The following is a 27,962-nucleotide window of genomic DNA, read 5'->3' on the forward strand; positions in this document are numbered from 1 at the left end:
CATAACTAAAGCAATCTTTAAAAGGTATGCAGTACTGCCTCGGTCTTCCCCACCAAAGAATCCAGCTGTAGCCAACTGTCTACCCTGAGCCAGCTGAGAAAGGGCCTGGTGGGCACGCCAAGGCCGGGAAGGTGAGCTCTTGTGGCCACGCTGTCAGCTGCAGGGGAAGCTCTCCCCAGACCCCTCAACAGGAATCCCAGGAAAATGCTTTCTCTACCTAACAATATCACTCTTGGTCACTCCTTTTCAAGAAATATCGTCAAGACTAAATTCTGTGCCAACACATTACATAACTTGGAGCTCAGGGAAGACAGAAAAAGGGTCGGAGTGTTAGGAGCAAAAAGAAATCCTCGCGGCCGCTGCCTTATGTTCTGGGGAGAGACCCAAGACGCCACCCACACAAGTGAGACGGCGCCCTCCCACGAGGGTGGGAAAACACTGGCACGCATGCGCTCAAAGCCTGCCTTCTCGGGGGCGCCGTCCACGTCCAACACGACGTGAACTGAGACATGGGGAACCTCCTAATGCTCACCTTCCTTCCATCCGTGGCGTACAGCCTGGTAACCGGGCGCTGCATGACCTCTGTGAGGTGCCGGAGAAAGGCCTCGAAGCTCTGGGTGACCCTCTTGGTGAGAACGACCACACGCCGAGTCTTCGGGTCCCCATTCCGGAAGACCACGAGCCTCCGTGGGGCGCGCAGCATGCCGGGAGCGGCGGCGGGGACGGGGGAGTGGTGCGCGTGCGCAGTGATGGCCAGGCTGCTGTGCCAGGGCCGCCGGCGCCGGCGGGCTTTGTCCAAGTCCACCGGCTGTACCTTCCTGCCGTGAGAGCAAAGGTAAGACTCACCATCCTCCAGGTCCTCCAGGCTAGTGATGCTGTGCCTTCCTCGAGGGGTGCTGATGTTCCTCACGCCGAAAGGTAGCGGCACCTTTCTTGACAAATTATCCAGCAAAGCATCAAATGTCTTAAAGGAACGAGGGTTGACCACCACCCTGACTCCACCAAATTGTGAGTCTCCGCTCTTGTAAAAGCTGATCCTTTTGGCTACAACAGGATGAGTGACGCTCAAATGGCGAGAAGAAGGAAGTTGACCTTCAGAAGAAGTCGGATAAATCATGGAAAAACTAGTGGAAGGAGTTTCACTCATTTTGCCTGAGACCTGGAAAGAGAAGAAAAGAATTCATCTCCAGAATAATGGCACTATGAAGAATACGTGATAATGCTAATGCGAGCTAATTAAAGTTGTAGACATCCAGGCTATTCCTAGGATTTCATTCTTTCATTTATTCATGCATTATACCTGCTATTTTGGAAAATAATTTTAAGGAGCTTACAATAAAAAGACATAAATTGAACAGTTAAATAAAGGTATTTATAATTTAAAGATAAAACAACCTAAAAACACTAGTAAGGGCCTATCTAAATAAATTATGATATATACACCCATGCAACGGAAAACTATGTAACCGTTAAGCATGGTTTTATAGATCTTTGTTTATTGGACAGAAGAATGGTGATGACCTATTACTAAGTCGAAAAGCAGTTTGTAAAATATATATCCTATACCGTTGATTTATATGTATGCACATTTATTATACTAGCAGAAAAAAATTCCAGAAGTATATACAGCCCAATGTTGATGATGATTATCTCTAGATGGCAGAGCTATGGATAATATTTGTTTTTTCAATACTTTGCTAAATTTTGTGAATCTTTAAAATTAACAGGTATTATTGAACAATTAAAAAATAAAAGTTACAAATAAGAAAACTTCCATGAGAAAAATAAGGGAATTTTGCAATTTATTGATCTAGTTCTGCATTTCCTGGCAGTCAAGGAAAAGGGGGTAAACAGGAAAAGTTTATAAAGTTCAAATTGTCTTTTGGTTGGAACCAAATGAGTTCATCTAGAGGAAAGTGTTTTCTAACATTAAATTCTAGAAGGAATGTATCACATAAATCCTTTACATAAGGGCCATATTAAGATAGTGTAAAATGTTTCCATTACAGATTGTATAAAATGCAGATAAATTATATAACATGCCACTAATCCTACTTTGGGAAACACTGAACTAACTGAATATTTTTTGAACGATTGACAGCATTGCTATGCACTGCTAAAAATGATGCAATCTGGGTACTGTTCCCGCTAGTGGTTCTAGCGTGAAAACTTCAGGAGGGAATTTAAGAGCCATTTTCAGCCAATCACTAAGGTTTTCCTCTTCCACTTCCAGTAAAGCCAGAGTCTGACTGACAAGTGAGCAGCTTGTGGAAGGGCTTATCTGGTTCTGGACTTGTTTTCCTTTGTGGCATATTGTGGCTATTTTCTATCATTTTTAAATCAATGTAATTATTAGTGTCTTTTGACAGAATAAGAACGCCCTGCAAGCCTTGAAGACAAATTGAACAAATAAATGTGATCAGTATTACGGAGAGGAAAAAGGCATGTTTGTCATTATAAATCTGGCCCAAATCACCTACTTAAATGTTCACAAGCTGTTGTGTAAGATTCATTTATGATTTGCAAATCTTATTTATAAGTAATTTAGGAAAATGCATTCAAAGATTGGCCTAGAAATTTGATATGTCACCCCTTCTCCCTCCACAAGCTATTTAAAGTAATTATAGTACTTAAGACAATAAAGGCAGCTATAGCAGGCATGCGCATCAGGAGCTGGGGAATCCAGCTTTGCAATGAAGTCAGCAAAACTGCAACCTCTTCTCATCCTTGGCTGATAAACTGTGGTCTGACCTTGGGCATGCTGCTTAATCTCTGTGCCCTCACCAACTATAAGAGGAATGATGAATTCCTTCAGTTAAATAAAAGGTTTCAGAACTCTTTGCCTCCAATTAATTTTTAGGTTGCTTTACTTATATATTTATTTGAAAATATTTTACATGAACAGTGTTTGAGATACATTTTTCACCTAATTTTGGAAAATTATATTTATCTGTATGTAAGTACATGGAGAGGCTTTTAATTTCAGTAGTTTTCTGCCTGGACCTCACTATTTGGAGAGCTGTTGACGTGGTGATTATGTTGGGAACACAGTTATGTGAGCTGATATGCTAAAGGTTTTGTTTTGGAGTTTTGTTTTTTGAGTTTTTTTGGCTAAAATAAGAGAAAGGAAATTTTGTGTTGGGACCAAGAGGAAGAACATGGAAGATAAGGATAATTGGAGGGAAGAGGTGGCCCTCATTGTCCCTGTCTTTCTGCTGCCAGGCCTGAGCACTGGTTTTGAGCCTGGTGCATGAAGAGAATCAGCTGAAGGTGCCAGGCGCTAGGAAGATGCTGTATGCCCAGCAGTGGAGATACCCAGCATTTGCACAGAAAGTACCTGCAGCAGGGTGGTTGCCAGGCACCTTGATGAGGAAGCTGTCGCAAAAATACAAGTTCATATGGTCCTTCATATGCATGTGAGAGGATCTCTGGGAACTCCTAGAAGTCACTGGGGGAAGTTTTAGAGAGAGTGTTGAGATTTTGCATACATTCAGTTGAGGTTTAAGAGCCTATGGTGAGGTGAGCATTGTGTGTGTATAACACAGAACCTGATGAAGATTCAGTTTTATCATTGAATAAAAGGATCTATGTGCATACAGTGCACAATATCGTCATTAGGGAAGAGAATGCAAGCCAGATTCCTTCCAGAGGAAGTGGTACAGCTTTTTCTTTGACATAAATAGAGCAGTATCTGCTAGTGCACACGAGCAAGACCAGTAAGTCTTGACGGTAGAGTGTACCATTTTGTGAAAGAGCTACCAGCGCTCCACAATTTTTAGTTACCCTGTCTTTAATTGTGCACCTTTTTAATAAGCTTTAAAAAATAACCAGAATTTGGATGGAAATTAGTGTTTCTTTACATACATTTTAAATAAAGTTTATTCTATGCTCTCTGAAGATGGATTAAAGCAGTAATATACTTAAGAACTATCTAGGAAACAAACAAAGTAGCCTAAAATGGTCTGATTCTTCTCCTAGCAGGTTAGGCTAGTGGAGGAGAAATGGAGGTAGAAAGAGGAAACAAGAGGAAACTGTAGAATCTTAAGGCCCTCTACTTTCCTCACCACTGACTAGCAAAGGACCTGGTTAACAAACTCTCTTTGCCTCCAGCCCAAATTGTATTGAAACCTGACTCTAATGACTTGACAGCTTGCTACAGATACCTTCCCCTCTTCTCTGCCTTCTCTTCATTGCCCAAAGTTAGACAATAGAACTATCATGAATATTTGTATTGCCTTTTACGATTAAGGAGCATTTTTTTTAACATCCTATGGTTCACTAGGTTCAGCCATGATTATACTTATCTGTGCCATCATTGGTCTCAATCACCAGTACATTTGAGTCTGTGCTGCTCAGAGCTAAATAGCTGCCTCTACCGAGAGGTCTGTACCTTCCGTCCACCACTCGCTTGACAAAACAGATAAGAGATTTACAAGATGCACACCAATTCATAAGCATTTCTTGCCTAGACAACCTTAAATCCACGCATATTTATGTTAAAGGAAAAAAGTTGTTATCATGCTGCTAAAAATGAAATAGTTTGACATTTTATCATTCTTTAATAAGTAATCATTTCACTAATTTATCACTTTGATATGTAGTCATTTTACAAGTTATATTTTAAATTTAATTTTCTACCAACTAGGAGGAATTCAGGCGATTCAGAAAGAAGAATGAAGTAGAAAACAAAACAAGAAAATTGGTATATTCATAATGTTGATTCTGTGGCAATTCAGAGATTTGATATTGCAAGAAAAATTAGTTAATTTCACAGGTTATCGTAACTCCATGGGCTGGGATTGGTGAGGGGGTGGCATTCAGGAAGGAAATACAGCAGTTACTCCCCATGGCCATCACAGCATTGTTGAATTACAAGCAGCTTCCTTCTTTTTCAGCATATTGCGTAGATTTCTCTAAGGAATAAATAGTGCCTTTATAATAAGAAAAAAAATAAACTTAGTCGTATTTGAATAAACTAGAATTTCTTGATTTCCTGATACTGAAGTTCCCTCCTACTTCAATTTCAGCATATGTTTATGGCACATTTGGGTAAAATATAATTATTAGCAATATTCTTTTTCTAATATTTAAAGATTGAACAGAAATATGTAATCTAGATATAAAATGAAAAATAAAGTACAACTAGCTAAAAAGATTATTTGCAAAACAAAGATTTCAAATAGTTTTGTACTTACCAGAAATAGAAACTTCCCTTATAAAGAAAAAGATATTTTAGGTTGTTTGAATAATTCACATAAATGTCACTGGATATGTAACCTGCTCATTTCGTGCAAAGAAACTAATGTCTTTGGATTTATTCTTAGTGTATCCACTCAGGGATTGAGTATAGCCAATTAATTTAATCCAAGGTGATGCTAATCACCAGACAGAAATCACCTTAAGGGGACCACTTCCAGAAACAAAGCAGTTCCTAGCTTGCTCAACAGTTCTGAAATCTTCCTAATTAGAGTTTCCCTTGCATTATCTTGCTTACCTAGTATCATTCTCAGGAGAAAATACTTTGCCAATTCATAAGCATTTCTCTCTCTGACAACCTTAAATCCTCATATATTTATGTTAAAAGAAAAAAATTGTTATCATGCTGCTAAAAATGAAATAGTTTGACATTTTATTATTCTTTGATAAGTAATTCTGAGTCACTCTGCTCATGGTAGTCATTAAAAACAAAAGCCCTAAGCCTTTTTATTTTTAATTTAAGCACTCCTACATTGATGTAGTTCTAATGAAAATGGCTGTAAGTGTACACAATTTGGCTACTCAGCATAACACAAGACAAATAAGAGAGGCACTTGCAAGATGAAGTTATTTTATGCTTCTGCATACACAGCACTCTTCCACTGCTTTGCTTAATCTTGATGGAATTTGAATGTTTCAGACTTTGTCACACAAGAAGTCCCCAGATGACACCTGCTGACTCTAATGGCTGCCTGCAGTCTAATCTGATTGAAGATACCTCACCTAATCAGATTTCTTACCAGCTCTAAATCACAAAAACAAGGTAAGGGTCCTTCAGGAAAGAAGGATCAGTTTCAAGCATGTGCTCCCGAATGTTGTCTCCAAACAGATAACAAAAGGAAAGATTATGAAATTGCACACTTTGCCTCGTAAATACTGACTTTGTAACAAGTCACCTGTTAAAAGTAAAAAAGAGAAAGGAAGGAAGGAAGGAAGGAGGAGGTAGGCAGGACAGGAAGGAAGGAGGAAAGGAGGGAGGGGAGGAAGGGGTAGATGAAAGAAACAAGAGTGTTTAACTTTGATACAAACCTCCATTTATAATTATCACTGCACAAAGGCATGGCTATTGAATCAATAAAGAAATTTATGTTCATAGGGTAGCAATGGGCATGAATGGCATCATTACCAGAACAAATTTAGAGTTAGATATAACCTTCCCTTAAATAGCTAAGGACCAATGAGGCATTACTGTTGATTTTATCTTGAATGCTATAAGCGAAGATCTGATAAACAATTCACATCCATCAGTTCTATTCCAATACTGAAGGAATTTGAGCTAAAGGAATTCTTTTGGGGCACTTTAAGTAAAAGTAAAATTTTATACATGTAAAGTCAGCACAAAGGGCCTCTCCTTTTCTAAGCATCTCCCATAACACACACTCCACTCCCACATTTCCAGTCAGGAACAGGGACCAAGTATACCTGTTATCCAATCGTGCCACCATGCTGTCTCCCTTGTCTGTGGCAGATGCCGTTGTGGAAAGTCTAAACCACTGCTTCTCAAGTTTGGACATGCACATGAATCACCTGGGGATCTTGTTAAACTGAAGCATCTGACTCAGTAGGTCTGGGGGGGCCCTGAGTGTCTGCTTTTCAATAAGCTGGTGCAGATGCTGCCAGCCCTGGACCACAGTTGGATTAATGAGTCTAAGAAATGCCAGAGGCCTCCGTGGCAGGATTCATTTTAGGGTTCTTCCCTGCTAATGGCTTCCATAAGCTGTGACCTCTGAGATAACCTACCCATCATGTCTGAACTTGTTAAATTCTACCTGGTCACCACTGACAGAGTAGCCAGATCATCAGGAGCCAGTGCACAGTGGTTAAGCGTAAATTCTTTGAAGTCAGTCAGACCTCAGTTCAAATCCTGTCTCTTCCTTCCACTTAACCGTGTGGTCTCAGGCCATTTACTTGTCTGTTTCTCTGGCCATAAAAATGTGGGAAAGTACCTACCTTATGGGCTCATTGTGAAGATTAAATATCCTATGTTTGTCAAAGTACCTAAATGTCATAATAAGTGTTCAGTAAACTTGTTGTTTTTTCCCTGTTAATCTTCTTTTAAAACACATCCATAACCCTCACAGCGTTTAGTAAACATCCCCACACCCTATTATGCCATACCATTTGTGATCTGACTACAGCTTACTTTTCCAATTGCATCTCAACCCATGTGTTTTACTCTGTAGTTTGAATTACTTTACATTTTCTTAAATGTGGCTCTGGACTTTTACATATATTGTCTCTTTTACTTGGAATGCCTTCTCCTAGCCCAAACACCCTGTCCTCCATTATCATCCACCTTTCCATCTGTTCCTTCAATACTGAATTCATCTCAGAAAGCTTTCTTGAACCCTTGCTTTCCCATTGTTCCACACACACTCCTGAACGAGATACTCTCCCCTCTTATCTATCTGTATAAATAAATCCTCTCGCACATTTCACACTGCACTGCAATTGGCGGCTTCTTAGTCAATAAGCTCTTTAAGTACTAAAAGTGTAACTTATTTATCACCTCAGAATCTCCAGAAACAGCTCAGTGCCTTGTACACAGCAGACACTGTATACATATCTATTAAAAAATAATCCTCTGCTTGTGTTTAATATAGTATGTTATAGAGATATGCATGCATGAAGAACCATGCCTCATTGTAACTGCTAGAATTTACCTCTCCAACAGGCCCTAGGAACCTAGGGCAGAGATCACCCTATAGCAGGAAGCATAATCATTTTGTGCAGTTAATATGGAACATGTCATTTGTCTTTTCTATCCGACCGACATGGAATTCTGTGTATGGTCCATTCTGATGAAGTGAAATTATTAGATGTTAAACCTGGATGTTCTCTACCTTGGAAACCATTCCTCATGTTGCAGATTTCCTGGACTTTAAAATTGTTGTCTGCCTTAGTCTGCTCAGGCTGCTATAACAGAATAGCATAAACTGAGTGGCTTAAACAACAGACACTTTTTTCTCACAGTTCTGGAGGCTAGGAAGTCCAAGATCAAGGTGCTAGCCAATTTGATTCCTGGTGAGAGCCCTCTCCCTAGCTTGCAGACAGCCGGCTTCTTGCTGTGTCCCCTCATGTTAGAGAGAGAGAGATCTCTCTGGTGTCTCTTCTTATAAGGGCACTAATGCCTTTATGAGAATCTACTCTCACAACCTAATTACCTCCCAAAGGCTCCACAATTCAGTGCATAGCAACACTGCCCTATAGACTTGGAGTTTTACACATAACTTTCCTTATTCATTCATTTCTTCATTCATTCATTCATTCATTCTACAGATATTTAATGTACGCATTGTGTACCAAGCACACACAGCAATGAACACAACAGAAAAATTTCTTTTATGGAACTTACCTTATCCAGCAGAGGCAAATACAAATAAATCAGTCCACAATATGTTACACAATGCTAGGTGCTGTGGACAAAAAATAAAGCAAAGTAGGAGCAGTAGTGATGGAGGTCAGAGAAGACCTCCTTGAGAAGGTTATGTGTAAGAAGATATCACAAAGCAGTGAGGGAAAAAGACCTTCAGCTATCTGAGAGAAGAGTGTTTGTAGAAAGAAAGTAAGTGCGAAGGTCCCGAGTCAAAGGTGTGTAGGAAGTATCTGAAGTATTTGGGAAAGGTTAAGAAAGCCAGTATGGCTAGAGTGGTAGCACCAAATTATGTAGGGTCTTGTACTCCTTTGGTAAAGACTCACTTTAAGTGAGATGAGAAACAGAAGAAAGGTTTTGAGAAGAGGAGTAATGATCTGATTTACATTTCAAAGGATCACTTTGGATATTGTGTTAAAAATAGGAGTAGAAAAGAGAGAAGATGGTAGAGTAAAAAGTACTAGGAATCTGAACACCTGGGCAACAATTATGCTGGCAGAAACTCTCTGAAGTAACTATTTTGGAATTCTGGAGTCAATTTGAATGCTTGCAGCTTCCAGAGAAGGCTTGGCTGGTAAATTGTAGTTAATTTTGGTATATTTCAGCCATTAACATAGTAGTGGCTGCCCATCTCTCATCCCCCAGCCCTTAGCAGGCAGCTGAGAACAATAGCCTGCATTCCTGGAGCAGCTTGTGGAGCCAGAGTGGGCAATAATGACCCTTGTCCTCCAAATATTGGGGTTCTGTGTTCTGATTACTGCTTCTGATCATGGAGGTACATACAGAGGTAGGCAGTCATTGTTGCAGCCCCCAGTGACTAAAGTGGCAGCACCTTTAGGGGGAGTGGTTCCTTCTTTCTTCCCTTTTTCCTCTTTTGGGAGCAGACATTTAAAGACTATGATATTCAAAAGCAACTGTGTATATGGGATAATTTAAGAAGTCACCTTGCATGCCCTGGGAAAGACACAGCCTTCGAAAAGAACTGAAAAGACCTCAAGCTTTTGTCTCAGGCTGATCTTTGACAGAGACACTGTACAACAATTTAAAAAGGAAACCCACAAACCCTGGAGAAGGGGGAGAACTTGATTTCCAGAGCTACCACATTATAAGACTCAAATATCCAGTTTTCATCAACAGGGAAAAAAATCACAGGGTGCACAAAAAAAAAGTATAGCCTATTCAAAGGAACAAAATAAATCAACAGAAACTATCCCTGAGGAAGCCCTGGTACTAGACAAAGACTTTAAAGCAACTGTCTTAAAGATGCTCAAAGAGTTAAAGGAAAACATTAACAAAGATAGGAAATTGGGGGGCTGGCCCCGTGGCCAAGTGGTTAAGTTCGCGCGCTCCGCTGCAGGCGGCCCAGTGTTTCGTTGGTTCGAATCCTGGGCGCGGACATGGCACTGCTCATCAAACCACGCTGAGGCAGCGTCCCACATACCACAACTAGAAGGACCCACAACGAAGAATATACAACTATGCACCGGGGGGCTTTGGGGAGAAAAAGGAAAAAATAAAATCTTTAAAAAAAAAAAAAAAAGATAGGAAATTGGTGTATGAGCAAAATGAGAATATCAATAAAAAGACAGAAAATATAAAAAGGAACTAAAAAGAAATTCTGGAGCTGAGAAACAAAATAACTGACATGAAAAATTCACTAGTGTGGTTCAAAAGCAAATTTTAGCAGACAAAAGAAAGAATTGGTAGAACCTGAATATAGGATGATTGAAATTATTAAGTCTGAGGAACAGAAAGAAAAAAATTGAAGAACAATCAACAGAGCCTAAGGGACCTGTGAGACATCAAGCAGACAAATATATGCATTGTGGGAGTCCCAGAAATAGAAGAAAGAGAAAGACTGAAAGAAACAGAGAAATTATTTAAAGAAATAATCACTGAAAACTTCCCAAATTTGATGAAAGACATAAATCTGTAAATTCAGGAAGCTCAGTGAGCTCCATGTAAGATAAACTCAAAGACATGCCCACCAAATACATAATCAAAGTCAAAAGTCAAAGACAAAGAGAAAATTTTGAAAGCAATAAGAAAGAAGCCATTTTTCACATACAATGGATCCTCAATAAAATTAAAAATTGATTTCTCATCCAAAACCTTAGAGTCCAGAAAACAGTGGTTGATATATTCAAAGTTCTGAAAGAAAAAGAAAATTCAGCTGAGACTTCTATATCCAGCAAAACTGCGCTTCAAAAATGAAGGAGAAATTAAGACATTCCCAGACAAATAGAAATTCAGGGAGTTTTTACCACTAGACCTGCCTTGCAAGAATTGCTAAAAGCAATCCTTCGAGTTGAAATGAAAGAGCACTAGATAGTAATTCAAATCAGTATGAAGAAATAAAGATCTCTAGTAAAGTTAAATACCTTTAGATAAAGGTAAATGGACAATTTATAAAAACTAGTACTGTAATTTTGGTTTATAACTCTACTTTTTATTTTCTACATAATTTAAAAGAAAAATACATAAGAACAATTATTAATCAATGTCACTGAGTACCCAATGTATGCAGAATTAATGTGTGATCTCAATAACAGAAAGGGGAACACATAACTGTATAGGAACAGAGATTTTGAATGCTATTGAAATTAAATTGGTATAAATTCAAATTATATTGTTAAAAAGAAATACAGGTAGAGAGATTACAAGAGTTTGTTATAATCCAAGCAAGAGGTGAGGATGACTCAGGCCTAAATGGCTGCTGTGGAGGTGGTGGGAATGGTCAGATTCTGGACATTTTCACTGTAGTACTGACAGCATTTGCTGATGGATTAGATGTAGATTCAGTATAGATTGGCTGTGAGGGATGAGAACAAAAGAATTGTCTAGGACAAGTAAGATTTTGGCCAGTGCCACAGGAAGAGTGAAAGTGCTAATTATTCAGATGAAGCAGACCTCAGAGTTCGCAGTCCTGGAGGTGGGAGGTGGTGGTGAGCATCATCTCAAGAAGCATGTTAGACATCCAAGTAGAAATATCAAGTAGGACATACATACAACAGGAGTTCAAGCTGATGGTATAAATTTGGGAATCACTGACACACTACTGATGGTATTTAAAGCCTGGATGAGTCTGGACAAGAACTTCTAAGTGAGCGTAAATAGAGAAGAGGATGATCCACTGTAACAGCCTAGGGCACTCCGAAGTATAACACACAGAGAGATGGGGAGCAACCCACAGAGGAGTTGGTGAGGATAAGGTGCATCAGCGGAGTGGTGTCTTGGGAGCCAAGGGAAACAAGTGCTTCAAACAGGAGATAGCGATAACCTGGGTGAAATGGTATTTCTATGTCAAGGAAGAGGAATACTGAGAATTAGGCATGGGCTTTAGCAGTGTGGAGTTTATCAGTCACCTTGACCAAAGCTGTTTTGGTGGAACAGTGGGGGTAAAAAGCCTCACAGGGACAGGAGAAAGAGAAAACTGGAAGGAGAGGGATTGGAGCTAGTATGTGGAGATAATTTTCTTTGCTAGTTTTGGTTTATTTTTCCTGTTCTATATCAGATATAGTATGGTTTGTGTGGACAGCTGATAAAAATGATCCAGTCAAGGGGCCAGCCCGGTGGCGCAGCGGTTAAGTTCGCACATTCCGCTTCTCGGCAGCCCGGGGTTCGCCGGTTCGGATCCCAGGTGCAGACATGGCACCACGTGGCACGCCATGCTGTGGTAGGCGTCCCACATGTAAAGTAGAGGAAGATGGGCACACATGTTAGCTCAGGGCCAGAATAGAAAGACCTCAGGAATAGAAAGGAAGGAAATTATTCCCCCAAAATTTCAGAGGTAGACCCAAAATAACATAACAATAGGTTGACTGTAAAAGGCAAGGAGATGGGTAATTTATTTAATCCTTTAAATGAATAATATATTGTAACTAAAGAATCCAGCACAGAGCATAGTTCAGGAAAAGTTGCGTGAAATGGGTGAAACAAAGATGACAACAAGAGTTGACTTTTGTTGAGTACTTGCTATGTCCTCATTTAAATGGGCAACTCAAGTTTTTCAAGCCTGGCAAAATTGTAGTGTCATTAACAATAATAGACTACATAAAAGGAGAGAACGTTAAATTAAGAATTGTATAAATCCATTCCATTTCTAACATACTTAGTCATAGAAAGACATCCAGGTAGTGATGTCCAAAAAAGCAGTTATTAATATACTGGGAGAGAAATCAGAATAAGAGAGAGATTTTAGAGGCATTCAAGTGAAGGATATAATTTGTGTCTTGGGATTGCTGAGAGGAAGAATTATAAAAGAGGTGAATATTATTATTCACATAATGAAATAAGAAAACTCTAGATATTATATATTTACAGTTGTATAATTGATAAAGCCTATAATGGAAAAGATTATAATAGTCTAGGTTATGTTGAGATAACAAAAAGGCCCCAAAATGACAGGGGAATTTCACATTTCCATCAGTGACTGATCAGATGAAACTGATCCAAGTGTACTCTAAATTAAAATTCAAAATGATTCTGATTAAAACACTTTTACATCTATTACAGCCTTATGGAGAAATAATATTATTGAAGTACTATTCTATATATCTCAAGGATTTCTTAACTATACTAAGTTAAAATTTATTATTTCTGTTGTTTAACTAATGCTTATTTTTAATTCAGGACAAACTACTGAGTTATAATTGCTTGGTCAGAATTTGATAGGTATTTACTAAATGAAAGAATGAAAAAAATAGGGTTCCCTAAAAAATTTGTCTGAGATAAATTGCGTTGTCCTTAAAGTCTTCCAGATTATTCAAAATACTGCAAAGGAGTGTATTTTATTTTACCATTAAAAAGAATAACTTGACTCTTAGTGAAAGAAAATGCAATTATCCTCAAAGTATATGTAACCAAGCTAAGTTTAAGAGACAAGTCGATCCACAAAATTATTCTTAAATATCTTGGCAGAACAATAAAGCAAGGTTTCTGCTTAATCAGGTAAGTAGACACTAGTATACTTTTCTCTCTCAATTGATAAGCAGTTCTTGGGATTCCAAATCAATTATTGGAAGCAGCCAGTGATAAGAGTGATTTGGGGTAAATCTCCCCTGGTATGTTCTTAGCACACTGCTGCAGGGAAATATTTAGGTGCTCAAAGATCTCAATTTGCTATGAAGAAATGACACAGAAGTTTCATTCTATCCATGCTATTAGATTAAAATGCTTGGAGGATCCTTCTTGCTTAGAGGAAAAAGACATTCTTGAATAAAAGTGCACTATTCAGAAGGATTTATTTATTTTAAGATAGATCTAGGTTATTTTTTGAGTGAGAAAAACATCTTGAAATTCTTTTAGACTGACGACATATTTACTTTAAGAAAGAAGACATTTGGATATTCTCTCCAAATAGCAGTTTTAGTCTAATCCTTACCACTAAATGCTGTGATCAAGAACTTTCCTTTCCTGTTAAAGAACATTTTTAAAAATCTCAAACATGGTCTTTTTAATTCATTCTAAAATGAAAATTTCTGAATTCTAGTTTAAATTCTTAGTACACATATCTTTAATGAACAACTTCCATAATAATTACAGTGTCTCTAGTGACCCTTTACTTGTCTTAGAATCCTGTGTTTCCCAATTCTTTACGTCTTAGTACCTCTAATGAAAGAGAAGAATGAATACATAATCACAGAGTGGAGTTTTAATCAAAGTTTGAAATTAAGTCTTAATTTTGCCTGAAAAAAAAATAACATGCAAGCTTTACATATACTTTACTGTTTTATTGTAAAAATGGTTTACATTATTTTTTCATCAAATAGAGATGTATCATAATTGTCCCCCATGGCTTTTCAAAATCTCTCTCATCACACCAGGAAAGAATATGTTTCTGACAATAAGTGGAACACTTGTAAAGGTAGAGAAATGAAGGCATATGGATGATGCTGCCAGTCCCTGCCTGATCCAGTATGGTCTGGCTGCCAACACTGAAGTTCTACAAAGTATAGACTGAGCCTCCCCAGTATCAGACCATGAAAGCCAAGGCTGACTGTCCATGGTCCCTTCTCCTCTGTACACCTGCATGCCCCTGAACTTCAGCTTCCCCTGAATCCTCTGCCCTATGGGCCAGTCTGCTGTTCATGATCCTGGTTCATGCTCCACTTCATTGGGCTGAAAAGACGGCGGTGACTCCCCACTGATTGGACTGAGCTAGCCCAATACTGCTTCAACCCACTCAGAGCCCCTGCCTGATATGAGCTCTATCAGTGAGACAGCAGACTGAACACAACTTCAGAGTGAGTGGTAAGTGCCCTTACCCCTTTCAACGGAGCAGCATGGCACCCTCTCACCTACATTGAGGGTCTTCCCTATATCTGGTCTCACTTATTTCCTTCACAGCACAGTCTGCCGCCTTTGTCCCTGTGAGTCCTGCAGCCTGTCCCTCTGTGTACACTGCATATGGTAGTGTATACCAGATGGCTAAGAGATTAGCTGGATTTGTGAGTGATTATGAATTAAGTTGCTGATGTAGAGGAGGTAACAGACCAGCTAAGGCAAGGAGTTGAATCCCAGGCTGAAGAGATTGAGATTTACTACAACAGAACTAATACCGATTTTTGGTAAAGAAAAGGACAAGGCAAAAATGGTATTCAAGATGATATTCTAGTAGCAGAATGTAATGTAGACTGAGGATGAAAAAGACTGGGGAGAGAAATATAACATGAAAATATATCTTTAATAATTAGCCTGGAATAAAATGGTGGTTCTGTAATGAAAGCAAAGATAAGAACATTTTGAAGGCAGAATTTCCAGCTCTTGATAGAGGATTAAAGATCAATCAGTCAGTCAGTCAGTGAATTCTGAGCCCACGTATTTGCAAGTGCTGTTCTAGGCAATGAATGAAGCACAACCCTACCCTCCAAGAACCATTATTCTAAAGGGAGAAACTAATAATGGGAAACAGTGGTCATCACCTTATTCACCACACATCCTCAAGCTTTCTCCGCTCACACCTTCCTCAGGGGGGTTAGAAAGCCAGATACTCCTCTCCCGACCCCTTGTGTTGGTAATCTAGGTGATCTTGTTGAGGCCAAGAGAGTGCAAGGGAAGAGCTAAGGGAGCGCTTTTAGAGACTTTTGTTTTCTTGTGAAAAGAAACAGACACAGCTGGTGCCACTGCATCTTCCCCCTTACATGGAAGTGATACCTGGAGCTACTAGGAGGTAACAAGCATGAAGATAAACATTAACACACTAAGGATGGCCGAGTAGGAAGACAGAAGGAGCATCCCGATAGCTGTGTGAGCAGCTGGACCAATCTGACAACCAGCTAACTCTTCTTGTTATTGAGAAAAATTAACCCTATTCCTGACACCAGCTGCTGGGAGAGAACCCTTCATGGAAAGCAACCAAATCTGACCTGGGGGATTACACAGAAAAGGAGTCTATTAAAAGAATATTAAGTGGTTCACAGAATCTTTGAGAGGGCTGTAGAATAAGGCTCAAAGGTTCCAGGAACAACATACAAAGCCTTTCATAGAACTGGCCTGATAAGGAAATCCCCTGATGCCACAGAGCTTGAGGTCTCCAGCTTGCACCCTTGCCACTTTTCCCCAGGAACACAATTGCACTGCAAATAAGACCATCCTAGCACAGTCACTTTTGCTGTCACCCTAACCAGAAAATCAATTCCCACCATCTCACCTTGTTCACTTCCAGCCTGCACAAGTACCCTGTGCCTTCCTGTGAAAAAAAATGGAAAGAAACTATGTAGCTCATTCAGCTCCTACAGGAAAAAACAGTCTTTGCCCTACAAAGACTTTTTAAGGGGGTAATTTCCCAAACTCAAAAAATGATCCAGATAATGAGAATCTAAAAGGAATTGCAAATATACACTGTTGTGGTGGGTTGTTTGCAAAAATGATTACAATTATCCCTTCCCTATATCCATATCCCTTTAAAATGTAATCTGTAGCTCCTCCCATCAAGAAATGGTGTCTGTTTCCCCACTCCTTGAATTTTGGCTGCTTTGACCGAGAGAATGAGGCAGAAGGGACATTATGCCAGCACTAAAACTAAATCAAGGGAATGGATACACTCTGTTCTCCTAAGAATCCTCTGTCATCCACCAAGTGAATAAGCCTGGCTGGCCTGCTAGGTAATGAGAGAAACCTAATCCAGGTGCCCCAGTTACCCCAGCCAACAACCAGCCAACCCTCAGATGCAGAGCCATCTACCTGACCACACTCACCTGAGCAAGCACAGTCTAACCCAGCAGATTATCCATCTGAGTCCAGTTGAATTGGCTCACCCAAAGAATTGTGCATTCGATAAATGGTTGTTTTAGCCACTGTTTGGGGTGATCTATTTATTTATTTATTTATTTTTGCTGAGGAAGAGTAACCTTGAGCTAACTCCCACTGCCAACCTTCCTCTTTTTGTTTGTGAGCCACCACCACAGCATGGCCACTGACAGATGAGTGGTGTAGGTCCTCTCCTGGAAACTGAACCCAGGCTGCCGAAGTGGAATATGCTAGACCACCAAGGCTGGACGTGGGGTGATTTTTTTTTAATGCTGTAAAAGCTAACTTATAGAACTACAGACAGCCAAAAAAAAAAGACAATTAGTAAAAAGATATTCAGGTACAGAGGTGACTTGAAAAATATAAAGTTGGGTAATTTAGTAGAAAGTAGTGGGGACCACTCAATTTCTCAGGGAAGTCCTCTCTGAGGAGACATTTAAGGTGAAACATATATATCTGAAGTAGAAAAAACTATTCATATTCAAAGACCTGGGAGAATATTCCATATTCAAAGATATGGAAGAAATGTATTCCAAACAAAAAGAACAGCATGTGAAAAGGCTTTGAGACAGGAATGAGGCCAGAGTGGCAAAAAATATGAACAAATTGGAGAGTAAAGAAAGATAACATCAGAGAAATAGGAAGAGACTGGATTGTTTAGGGCCCTTTAAGCCAAGGAGTTTGGGTTTTATCCTGATGAGGTAATCTGATTTACGTTTTAGAGAGCTCACTGTTGCGAGGAGGATGGATGTTAGAACAGCAGAAGTAGAGGCTGGAGCTTTGTTAGTAGTAGTGGGAAATCTCTGTACCTTCTGCTCAATTTTTCTGTAAACCTAAAACTGCTCTAAAAAATAAAATCTATTTTTAAAAATTGTGGGAAAAAATGAAAGAATGGATTTTTAAGAGATTAGTAGGAAAAAGAGAGAGAGAAAGAGATGCAGAGAGGGAGGATGTCAACAACACCTAATACTTACTGAAAGCTGCTGTATCCCGGACCCAGTCCCTGGAGCCCCTGGGCATCTGAACGAAGCAGCATAGTGAAGTGAAAAGAGTGGGGACTTCAGAATCACGCAGACCTGGGAGTGAATCTAAAGGCCACCACTTATTACTTGTGTGCACAAGGGTGAGTTACTGACCTATCTGAGCCTCCATATTTTGTGAAATAGAGATGAAAATAACCATCTTATAGGCTGCTGCAACAGTTCAATGAGCAGCATATGTAAAGCACCAAGCCAAGTACTTTAAATGGTAGACTTTCTAGACGTGGTTAATTTTCTTTCATTTTACTTCTCAGATAGAAGATCTAGTATCTGAATAAAAGCTGAAAATTAAGGGATATTGAAATCAAGGTAGACCTATGTCTGGAGATGTTGTAAAGTCAGCAACTGTCTTTGTTCCTGTCAATCTCACGCAATAACATTTCTCTCCAGCAGTCTCAATTACCTACACCTACCCCTTCAGGCTTCTGACATCAGCTTCTGACCTAATATGACGATTATAAAACTTTAGGCTAAACTGAAATGCCAGCTTAATGTCCAAAGTCTTTTCTGTTGCCAAAGCCTCTTAACCAGTCCCTTCTTGGGCCCTGCTTCCTGCTATGGGGAGATCCTAACACTGCAGCTACTTTCCTAAACTCCATCCCAACTGCTTGTTCTAATAAACGTGCTTCCGGTACCAGTCCGGATCCTGAGCCTAACTCTGAACCTCAGCGCCCTGATTCACATTCCCTGGGGCCCTCTCAGTCCCATCCTGGTGTCTCCTACTGCTTCTCCAATCTCACTTTTGCTCTTTCACACCCAACTCCCATCCATATGTTCACAAACGATTGAATTCTTCCATGACCTTACATCCTAAAAGCATTGTCCACCATGGAAGCATTGTTTCTGTAAGATTCTTTCCTTAATCTTTATAGCACAAAGTATTCTTCTCCATTTGGACTGGCTTTCTACCCCAGGGGATAACTTATATTGAAAGATGCTCCATAATTTGTAGCTGCATTCACCGCATAAAGTCACAAGTTGAGCTGCCAACGGATATTAAATTCCTTATCAAAGGTAGATTAACTCTACTGTAAATGTAATTCAAAAATAGCAGCAGACGTAGGCAACATGATGGGGCAGCTTTGCTTTGTAGGAGGAGAAATTTGTAAGACAGGATTTAAAATGGACTAAACAGTGTATGAAATGGCACTTTTGTTGTCATTTTAAGCTTTGTAAGTAGCATCTATAAATATATCTGAGAAAAAAAATGCCAAGAAGGCTAAAGAAAAAAAATACATTAGAAAATATAAAAAGGCAAGGGACCTTCCCATAGACTCACAGAAATTAGAAGTGGAAAAAGTCCTCAGGCCACCTTGTTCATTTCCCTGCCAGCACCGCTCATCCTCATTGTGCGTCCAGTCTAATTTTAGATGAGCCAAGAGTCTTGACTTCAGGCACTTCGTTTGTAAAGCCACTCTGCTGTCTAATGAATTTTTTAATAACTTGTCAACTCTTCCAGCTCCTCAGCCTACATTTTCAACTTTCCAATAGGTTCCAAAGGTTTCTTTGGTCTTCCCTGGCTGCAACATCCAGATATAGTACTAGAGGGAGAATTTTCTCTCCCTTGTCAGACCTATCTGTAAAATACCTAAGAAAGGTAAGACATCATCAAAACCAAGATAGACATTTTCTAAAGATCACTGGGCTGGTACAGGAGAATTTGAGTCCTGATTTCTTTGTTTTCAATATTATAAACTATCCCGGGGCTTATGAATGTCTAACTTACATTTTGTTTCCCACTGTCCAAATAGTTCATTGGAACACATAATAAACATTGCCAGTTCTTAATGGCTAATGCATGCCAGCCATCACTCCAGATGATTTATAAACGTTGTCTCTGACCTTACAGTAATCTTGCTCAGCAGTTATTCGCCCTGTTCTACATATGAGGAAACTGAGACTTGTCTAGGGTCCCATGGCCAGTTAAATGGGTGTTGGAGCCAATATTTCCATCAAGTCCATCTGGCTTGAACCCTTGCTGTTTCTGCTGCCCTGTGCCATTACTATAGCATCTTTGTCAGAGAGTGTTAGTAACTGGTCTGGGGCTCTCCAAGTCCAAAGAGAAGGCATCTCCTGTCCAGGCAGAATGTGAGGATAAGGATGAAGCAGAGCACTACACTTCCCAGGAGATAAGCTGCCTCTAAGAGTTCTGGAGACAAGCTCAGAGAGAAGTAGGTGAGCATTGCAGGTCAATGTATGCAGTTGATTTTGAGGAAGGGGTTGATGAATGGAGTTAAGTCGCAGGAGTGAGGAACCTAGAGTCAGAGGCCAGGGGAAGACCAGAGAATGGAGTGGAAAGATCTTGCTTCCCTGACTGAGAAATAAGCGGGACAAGGGAGCAGCATTTCCGGGTGCTCAGCAACCACATTGAGAATGATGACCATTCTACGGCGGCTTCAGGGATCCTAGAGTCATCTGAGGCTTTTAATCAGGGCCTGACCAGACCTATGGAAGCAGGTGTTTTAAAGGACCTGACCCAGATCTTCTCCCTGACCCAGATGCTAAGAGGAATATTAGGACTCATTCCTACAGCTGACTGAATAATCTCGAATGCCCCAGACTCACAAAGGGTGGAGAAATGCCACAAGATACTAAAAGGCTTCATTAACCAAAATGACAAATGAGGACCAGATCTACCCAAGAAGGTGAGTCATTAATACCTCCTGCCATTTGGCCTTCAGAATTGACCCTACGTTTCAGCTTCTTGAATCTTTGTAGGTAAAATGTGCTGACTAGACTCATCATCAGTTTGCTTAGTTTTCTCCCTCATTTGGAGGGAAATGTTGACAATCATCAAAGGAGCCTGGCTCTAGCTACTGATTTGCAGCTGTGTGTCTACTGAGATAACACAAAGTGAAAATCTGGACGTTTCAGGCCCCTGATTTCAGTTTCCTAGACAAAAGCTATGTTGATTAGATCGGCAATTCTTAAAACAACACACCGATGGAGCTTTTCAAACTTGCAGCAGATTTTGGATTGAACTCATATTGACTATATATCCAGCCTTAGGAATGAAGCATTGCAACAAAAAGAATTGGAAGGTTAATTAAGAATCTACTTATTTTGGGAAATGATTTTATCTCCCTCACTTTTCAACGGACAATAAATCTGTTTCTAAGAAGAGCATAAGGCAGACATGAGTTGGAATCCCAGCCCTGCGGCTTACAGTATGTACAGCTTCTGTTAAGGGACTTCACTTTCCTGAGACTGTTTCCTCAGCTGAAAAAAATGGCTACACTATGGGCCAGCCCAGTGGCACAGTGGTTAAATTTGCATGTTCCGCTTTGGCGGCTGAGGGTTCACCGGTTCAGGTGCAGAACCTATGTACCACTCATCAAGCCATGCTGTGGCAGGCGTCCCACATATAAAAAATAGAGGAAGGTGGGCACAGATGTTAGCTCAAGGCTAGGCTTCCTCAGCAGAAAACAAAAAAAGAGGAGAATTGGCTGTAGATGTTAGCTCAGGGCTAATCTTCCTCAAAAAAAAAAAAAGAATGGCTACACTAATACTCAGCTCACACAGTGCTTATGAGAATTACAAGAAGTAACTTGCTTAGCACAGCATCTTGTCCTTAACAAATGCAGGACTCCTTCCTTTGATTAATTGGACAAAGGAACACAGCAGTTCACTTTGTGAAGCCACAATACCTTTTTATTTGAAAGGTACCACATCATCCTGGAACCCTTGTGAGAAATTCTAAAATATTTCACTTCTAGAGCAAAAATCAGAAGTAAAAGAAATGAAATACAGAATTGTTTTTGTAAAATTTTGACTAACTTCTGTCACCTAAAATTATTTAAGAAATAAGTTGATTCCTCTGAGCCATTTCTCATTCTATAATTAGAAAATATTTATAATGCTTTCATCCTCTCCTTTATGAAAATGTCTACCAAACTTCTCATCACTGGAATTTATCCAAGTCTGAGGTTATCAAGGCACTGTGTGAAAGGCCAGTGGAGCACACTGATTAAATGCATGGTTTGACAATGGACACACCTGGATTTGAGCCCCACCTGTATACTTTCCAGCTGTGTGTCCTGAGTAATTATACAGTCTAAGCCTCCATTTCCCCATCTGCAATATGGGGAGGTTATATATCTTATAGTATTATTTTGAGGATTAAATGAGATAAAGCAGCATAGCACCTGGTAAGAAATCATATTAGCTGTAATTATTAATAAGCAATTCATAACACATGTGACTGATCCATAACATACTATGTAAGAAAGGAATGTGAATTTAATACGTTATTCTCAAAATTGCATACGCAAAACAGTATTTATTCATATAAAGAAAACCAATAGACTATAAACTTTGAATGCAGATTCATTTTTTCTAGCATTTATTTTTTATTTAATACAATGAGAGTAACATTTTCCCCCTTACATGGAAGTCACATAAAAATGATTGACATTTTTACACTAAAAATAGGCCATTTTTTCCCATTTACTCAGATAGTTTTCTCTTATTTAAAAATTTTTTCATTTCATTTTTAAAATTATAGAATAATAAAGCAACTAGAAAGAAATCTACACAGAAATCTAAAACATATTCTGATCAGTGAATTTAATCAAGACAAGTTTTCAGAAATGTCTATCAAATTTAACCTTGGGCCCTTGATAACACTGTCCACACCTAGGATTGCCTCACCACCACATCCCTATGGGCCAGTGCTATAGGGAGTCTTATCTAGGAAACAAAGCCCATGAATTTCTGGACCAAAAGTGGAAAGAGATTAAGTTTTGCTCTGAAATAAATCACTTCCCAGTGTTTTCACTTCCAGACTTCTAACATTTGCCCTGCAGTTGGATATGACCAGAACTGTTACATGTTTGTAACAAAGATGATCAATTACATTCTGATCCCAAATTCAAATGGGAACCTGTAGGGTAGAATCTCTTCATTGTGACCTATGTGGCATCATTTTTTTTAACATAACTGGCAACGACTTTTATGATATCTAACATACCTTTGAAGAATGTCTTTAAAGCATGAGAAGAGGCCTGATGTAAATTAGGTTGCCATTAAGAAATGCAAAATAGGTAGAAACACTTCTGTGCTGCTAATGAAGTTGTTGAGCAAGCAGCTGTTGTAAGGCCGACTATTAGCATTAATCAATGGTAAGAGTCTGACATATTCAATCATTCTTTTTCTCCTTAGGACATGTAAATAGCACATAGGCTGGGAACTTTCTAAAGCACCAAAGAGTGATTGAGAAAGTGGTGTCTTCCTTCTCTCTGCTCACACCCCTGGAGTGTGAAAGAACTCCTCTCTCACCAGTTCATCGTGGTACTATGGAAATGGACATTTTCTACGCTTCCAATTCTCGAGTACACTTCTCTTTCCTGATACCTCATCAGCTTTTCTCCATCTCAATAGCTTTGTTACATTAGGGGACAACGAATTAAGGACCTTAGATTCCAAATCATCATAAGACCATCGTCTAGTCTACTAGAATCTTGGAGTGAAGGAACTGCCTTTGCAGAATCCCTGAGTCACAATTCTGCATCCACTACATCAGTTCATCTAAAAGTGGAGGACTCACTGGCTTAGGACAAAGCCCTAGGTAGACAGCTGCAGATATAAGAAAGTTCCTACTTACATTGAGTCAAACTGGTCCTCAAGATGTCCATTCTTTTGTGTAAGTTCTTTACTTGACAGCATTGGAAATTTCAATGTAAATTGCACAAGTGTCCTCAAAGGTGTCCTTTGATAGGGAACGCCTTGATGGGATTGCCTGTTACTTCAAATTCTTGACAAGAGGGCAGGCACTGAGCATGAAGCAGGCCTGACAATAGGCCACAGGGCCCCAAACACCAGGGAGTTCTAGGGCAAATTTCTAGCTTCTGGCTGAGCCAGCCCAGATTGTAAAATCATGAGAAATAATAAATTGTTTTTTTAAGTCAGTTTTTTAATTAGTTTTGGAGTGGTTTGTTATGCAGCAACAGATAACTAAAACATGGACATATACTCAAAGTTTCAAATAAAAATTGTAGACCAATTGAAGCCCATTCCTAGACTCCTCAGAGAGCCATGAGACCAAGTTTGAAATCTCAATCTTACAAACTTAGGGCTGTTTCCCAATATTTGTCCCAAGCAATGCTACTCTACAGAAGGAGTTCCCACTTTTATGCCTCTTTTATCATTCCCTCTGCTTGGAATGTCATCTCCCATCCTAATTTCTTCTTACCAAAACCCTAACCATCCTTCAGGCCCATCACACGTACCCCTTCCTCTAGTAGAGTCTTTCTTCATCCTCTCACCCAGTGATACAGCCCACCACCCTCAATAGTCATATGTGGATTTGAGTTCGGAACAGCTTTCGCACACCAGGATCTCTCCCTCCTTAGGTTCCCAATAGCATTATTTCATGGTTTTTTCATGGCATTTTTATTCTCCCTTTTATCATAACAATGTGTGTACTTTCAGGATTCTCCGAAAAGTACTCTGAGGAACTGTTTCTCTCATCTCTGCATGCCCTTTAATGCCTATTTCTAGTCCTTCTCCTAACTCCACCATTTCCTGCCTGGCTTAGATTAATGATGCCATAGCAATCACTGTCAGAACAAAGCCAGTGTATTCATCTGACTCTCACACCTGGAAAGCTGTGTGGCAGCAGCATTTGCACAAATCAGGCCCCTATTAATAGGACACCAGAGATTTCAGAAAGAGCTCAGGGCTTGAGTCAAATGGTCCCGCTCCATGCTTGAATTCTGAGTATACTATTTCCTATTTGGATGAATCTGAGCAGACTATTTACCCCTCCTCCCCATGTTATGTTTTTTTCATGTATAAGTTGGAGTTTCGATCTCATAAGGTGGTTTTGTTTTAAATGATACTTACGCTCAACACTTAACCTACTGACTGATATGTAATGCAGAATATAAAATGTTGGGATAAAACACTTTGATGACTGACTCGATTGTTATGTTGCTGCAAATCCACTCCTTGCCTCATTATAATGTTGAGTGGAACTTCTGGAACCACATACTATTTGACTGTAAATGTAAGCATTCTTAAATTTGAGGGAACGGCTACTGTATTAAGAGCTTGTCTCCCTAAATTCATATCAAAATGTTTGTTCCTCTCAAACGTTAAGCTAGAAGTAAGTTCATTAGTCAACTCTCTTTCTCCTGAGGTGGTTATTTTTGGTCTTAACAATAAATGAGACAAAACACTGACAGTTTGACCTCCCTCTCTTTTCACAATAATGATGGTCATGTCCTTAAAACTGAATGCCCACACAACTGACGCAGCACAGTTAGCAGACGTTTACATCTTTTTTCTGTTTGCTTTGGAGAGACTGAATGGAAAGTAGAGTCTACACCCCACTCAAGCCACTATGCCTCATTTTTCTTGGAAAAAAGGTGATGACTGATTTATCTAAACATGGTTAAGACATCTGGTTTATTTTGTATCCTCCCCACAATCAAGGGTCACAGTTTTATGAGAAAATAAAGAAAAAGGGCTAAGATACATTGAGCATTGTAGGAGGCATTACAATAGAAGGAGAGGGCATCTAAAAATCTCTATTTATAGTAAAGATGCTATTATTAGCAGGAGTTTTTATGCCAAGATTATAAAGAATGAGTGTGTACACCCCAAAGACTCAGCTGTACAAGTAACAAGTAACAAGAACTCTGATCTGGTTCTTAAATATGTTATCAGACACTTATATAAATAACGCTTTGGAAAATTGGGATTTTGAGGATGAAAATGACACATTCAACCCACGTGAATTCTGACACTGCAAACCTGCCAGAGCGTGACCACCAGGATGAGCTGGGGGAACAGTACCCTGTTGGTATAAGGCATGTGTCCTCATGCCTGTCCATCACTTGCAAGGAGTAGACACTGAGCACATAAAAGCAGATGAAGGACCAAACCTGTTTCTTCTGTGGTGAGGCTAGAACCCCCTGGGATCTACTGATGATAATGAATAGGAAAAGTGCTTCAACAATTGATTCCTTTGTCTACTTACACAGCCCAGTTCCTTAGAGAATTTTTCTGCTTTCAACAATAAAAGAACCACATGATCCAAAGAAGGTTCTAGCCAGAAGAGTCCTCAGAGGTTACCTAATCTGCCAGAATTTTACAGATAGTGTGCTGATGTCCCGACAATTAAGTGACTTGCCAAGGGCCACACAACTAATATATGGCAAAACTTGAATTACTTCTAATTTCAAAGGTTGGGTGACTTTAATTAAATTGTTGACAAAGTCACTTTCTCTAAATAATTGTTTATTGATCCATAAGAATAAATGAACTCCTGCGACTGTGCTTCTTGGTGGATATGCAGCCAAGTGGGTCTAAAGTCAGTCAGTCGAAAACACCATGTGAGGACAATTTTCCAGACTTAGCAAACAAACTCCATTACCTGAGCAAACCAACCTCCCAATTTATAACCCAGGTTTTCTTCTGTCTTATGGTTCTTGTTCATAAAAGACAACAAATGAGACTAGACCTGGAAAAATACCACCACCTCCATGTTCTAAAACTGGTGGGTAAGTAGCATCACTTTCAACAGAGAGGACAATGTGTTATTAACTCAGTCATTGTTAAGGGCTGAATTGTGTCCCCCCTAAAATGTTGAAGTCCTAACCCTCAGTACCTGTGAATGTGACCTTACTTGGAAGCAGGCTCTTTGCAGATGATCATGTTAAAATGAGGTCATTAGGGTGGGCCCTATCCCAGTATAACTGGTATTCTTATAAAAAGGGAAATTTGGACACTGATGTGCCCTCAGGGAGGACACCAGCTGAAGATGAAGGCAGAGATCTGGGTGATGCTTCTACAAGCCGAGGAACACCGAAGACTGCCAGCACACACAAGAGGCGGGGAACAGATCTTTCCCTCACAGCCCTCAGAAGGAACCAGTCCTACAGACACCTTGATCTTGAAATTCTAGTCTCTCGAGCTGTAAGACAATAAATTTCTGTTGTCTAAACCACTCAGTTTGTGGCACTTTATTTGGTGGATCTAGCAAACTAGTACCGTTGCCTTATCTGAAAAAGGAGGGGTGAACTAAGTGATCTCACTGGCCCTGCTGGACCAACATGTGCGGGTCCCTGTGGGTGTGGACTGCACAGAGGCCGAGGCACGCCTGGCACTGGGAACCTGTCCACAGTAATGGGAGGGAAGGGGCCACATCTGTCAGACAATGAACAAATATTCATTAAGCGCCTATTATGTGTCAGGCACCAGGCTGGGCATGGGACACAGCCCTGAAAGGAAGACACAATCCCTGTGACCCAGAATGCAAGTCTCCCAGGGAAGATCAGCTCTAAACAAGAAATTACAAGTGTCATGTGTGCTGTGGAAATGCAGAGCCTGCCCTGGGAAAATTAGACTAGTCTGTGGGCCAGAGGAGCCTTCCATGAGCAAACGAGGTTTACAGGGAGACAGGAATGAGGGTGAGGCATTCGCATCCCAACGAAGAAAGGTGAGGGGGAGGGGGCCGTGTGCATGTTCCAGGCAGGACCAGCACAGAGCTTACATAGTCTGCGCCTGCTCTAAGGGAAGAAGACAGGCAGAAAGGGGAGAATGGAGGGTTGGCAAATGAAGGACCAAACATGTCCCACGTGATATGGTGACAGCTGCCAGTCACAGCCTGTCAAGGTCACGTGGAGCTGAAGAGGTAATGTTTATAGCAGCAGCAGTAACACAAGTTTCAAAGGAACCCAAGCTTCGACTCACATTATGAGTCACTTCCAAACTTTAGTTATATTTAGATTTCTGTTGGGAATGGCATTCTTTCTGTTTTCTATGTAAAAATGGAGTCTAGCAAGCTGAAAACAGAAATTATGAATAAGCATGTGGTATTTAATCTAGACTGCAAAACCAGCTTTCCTTTGCAACACGTTTTGGTCATTGGGTTCCTGTGAGAAAGTGTCTTCTGTGTGCTTGCTTATTTGTTTGAAAACAGCTAAGAACAGTTTGACAAATACTTCAAACTGTGCAAAAGGAAAGACACACAGAACACTAAAGACTCATTAAATCAGTTTCTGAAAAATGATGACAACATTCTGCGGGGATTAATATGG

At 39.9% G+C, this 27,962-nt stretch overlaps 1 protein-coding gene and 1 long non-coding RNA gene across 27 annotated transcripts in view; one reads left to right on the forward strand and one right to left on the reverse strand.

Moving 5' to 3' along the window:
• The window catches only part of RP1 (RP1 axonemal microtubule associated), a 440,182-nt gene that overhangs the window by 294,166 nt on the left and 118,054 nt on the right, over nucleotides 1-27,962 (reverse strand). For all 26 annotated transcript variants that reach the window (XM_070631597.1, XM_070631612.1, XM_070631605.1 and 23 more), the window contains one exon: nucleotides 533-1,159. In XM_070631597.1, the coding sequence (XP_070487698.1) occupies nucleotides 533-1,147 (615 nt within the window). In that variant the 5' untranslated portion in view covers nucleotides 1,148-1,159. The remainder of the gene's footprint in view (nucleotides 1-532; nucleotides 1,160-27,962) is intronic.
• Nucleotides 5,895-27,962, forward strand: part of LOC139085233 (uncharacterized) — a 43,357-nt gene continuing 21,289 nt past the window's right edge. Inside the window, exon 1 of the long non-coding RNA XR_011543421.1 lies at nucleotides 5,895-6,019. This is a non-coding gene — a long non-coding RNA (uncharacterized lncRNA). The remainder of the gene's footprint in view (nucleotides 6,020-27,962) is intronic.

The sequence above is a fragment of the Equus przewalskii genome, chromosome 8 (assembly GCF_037783145.1).
Source record: "Equus przewalskii isolate Varuska chromosome 8, EquPr2, whole genome shotgun sequence".
Lineage (NCBI taxonomy): Eukaryota > Metazoa > Chordata > Mammalia > Perissodactyla > Equidae > Equus > Equus przewalskii.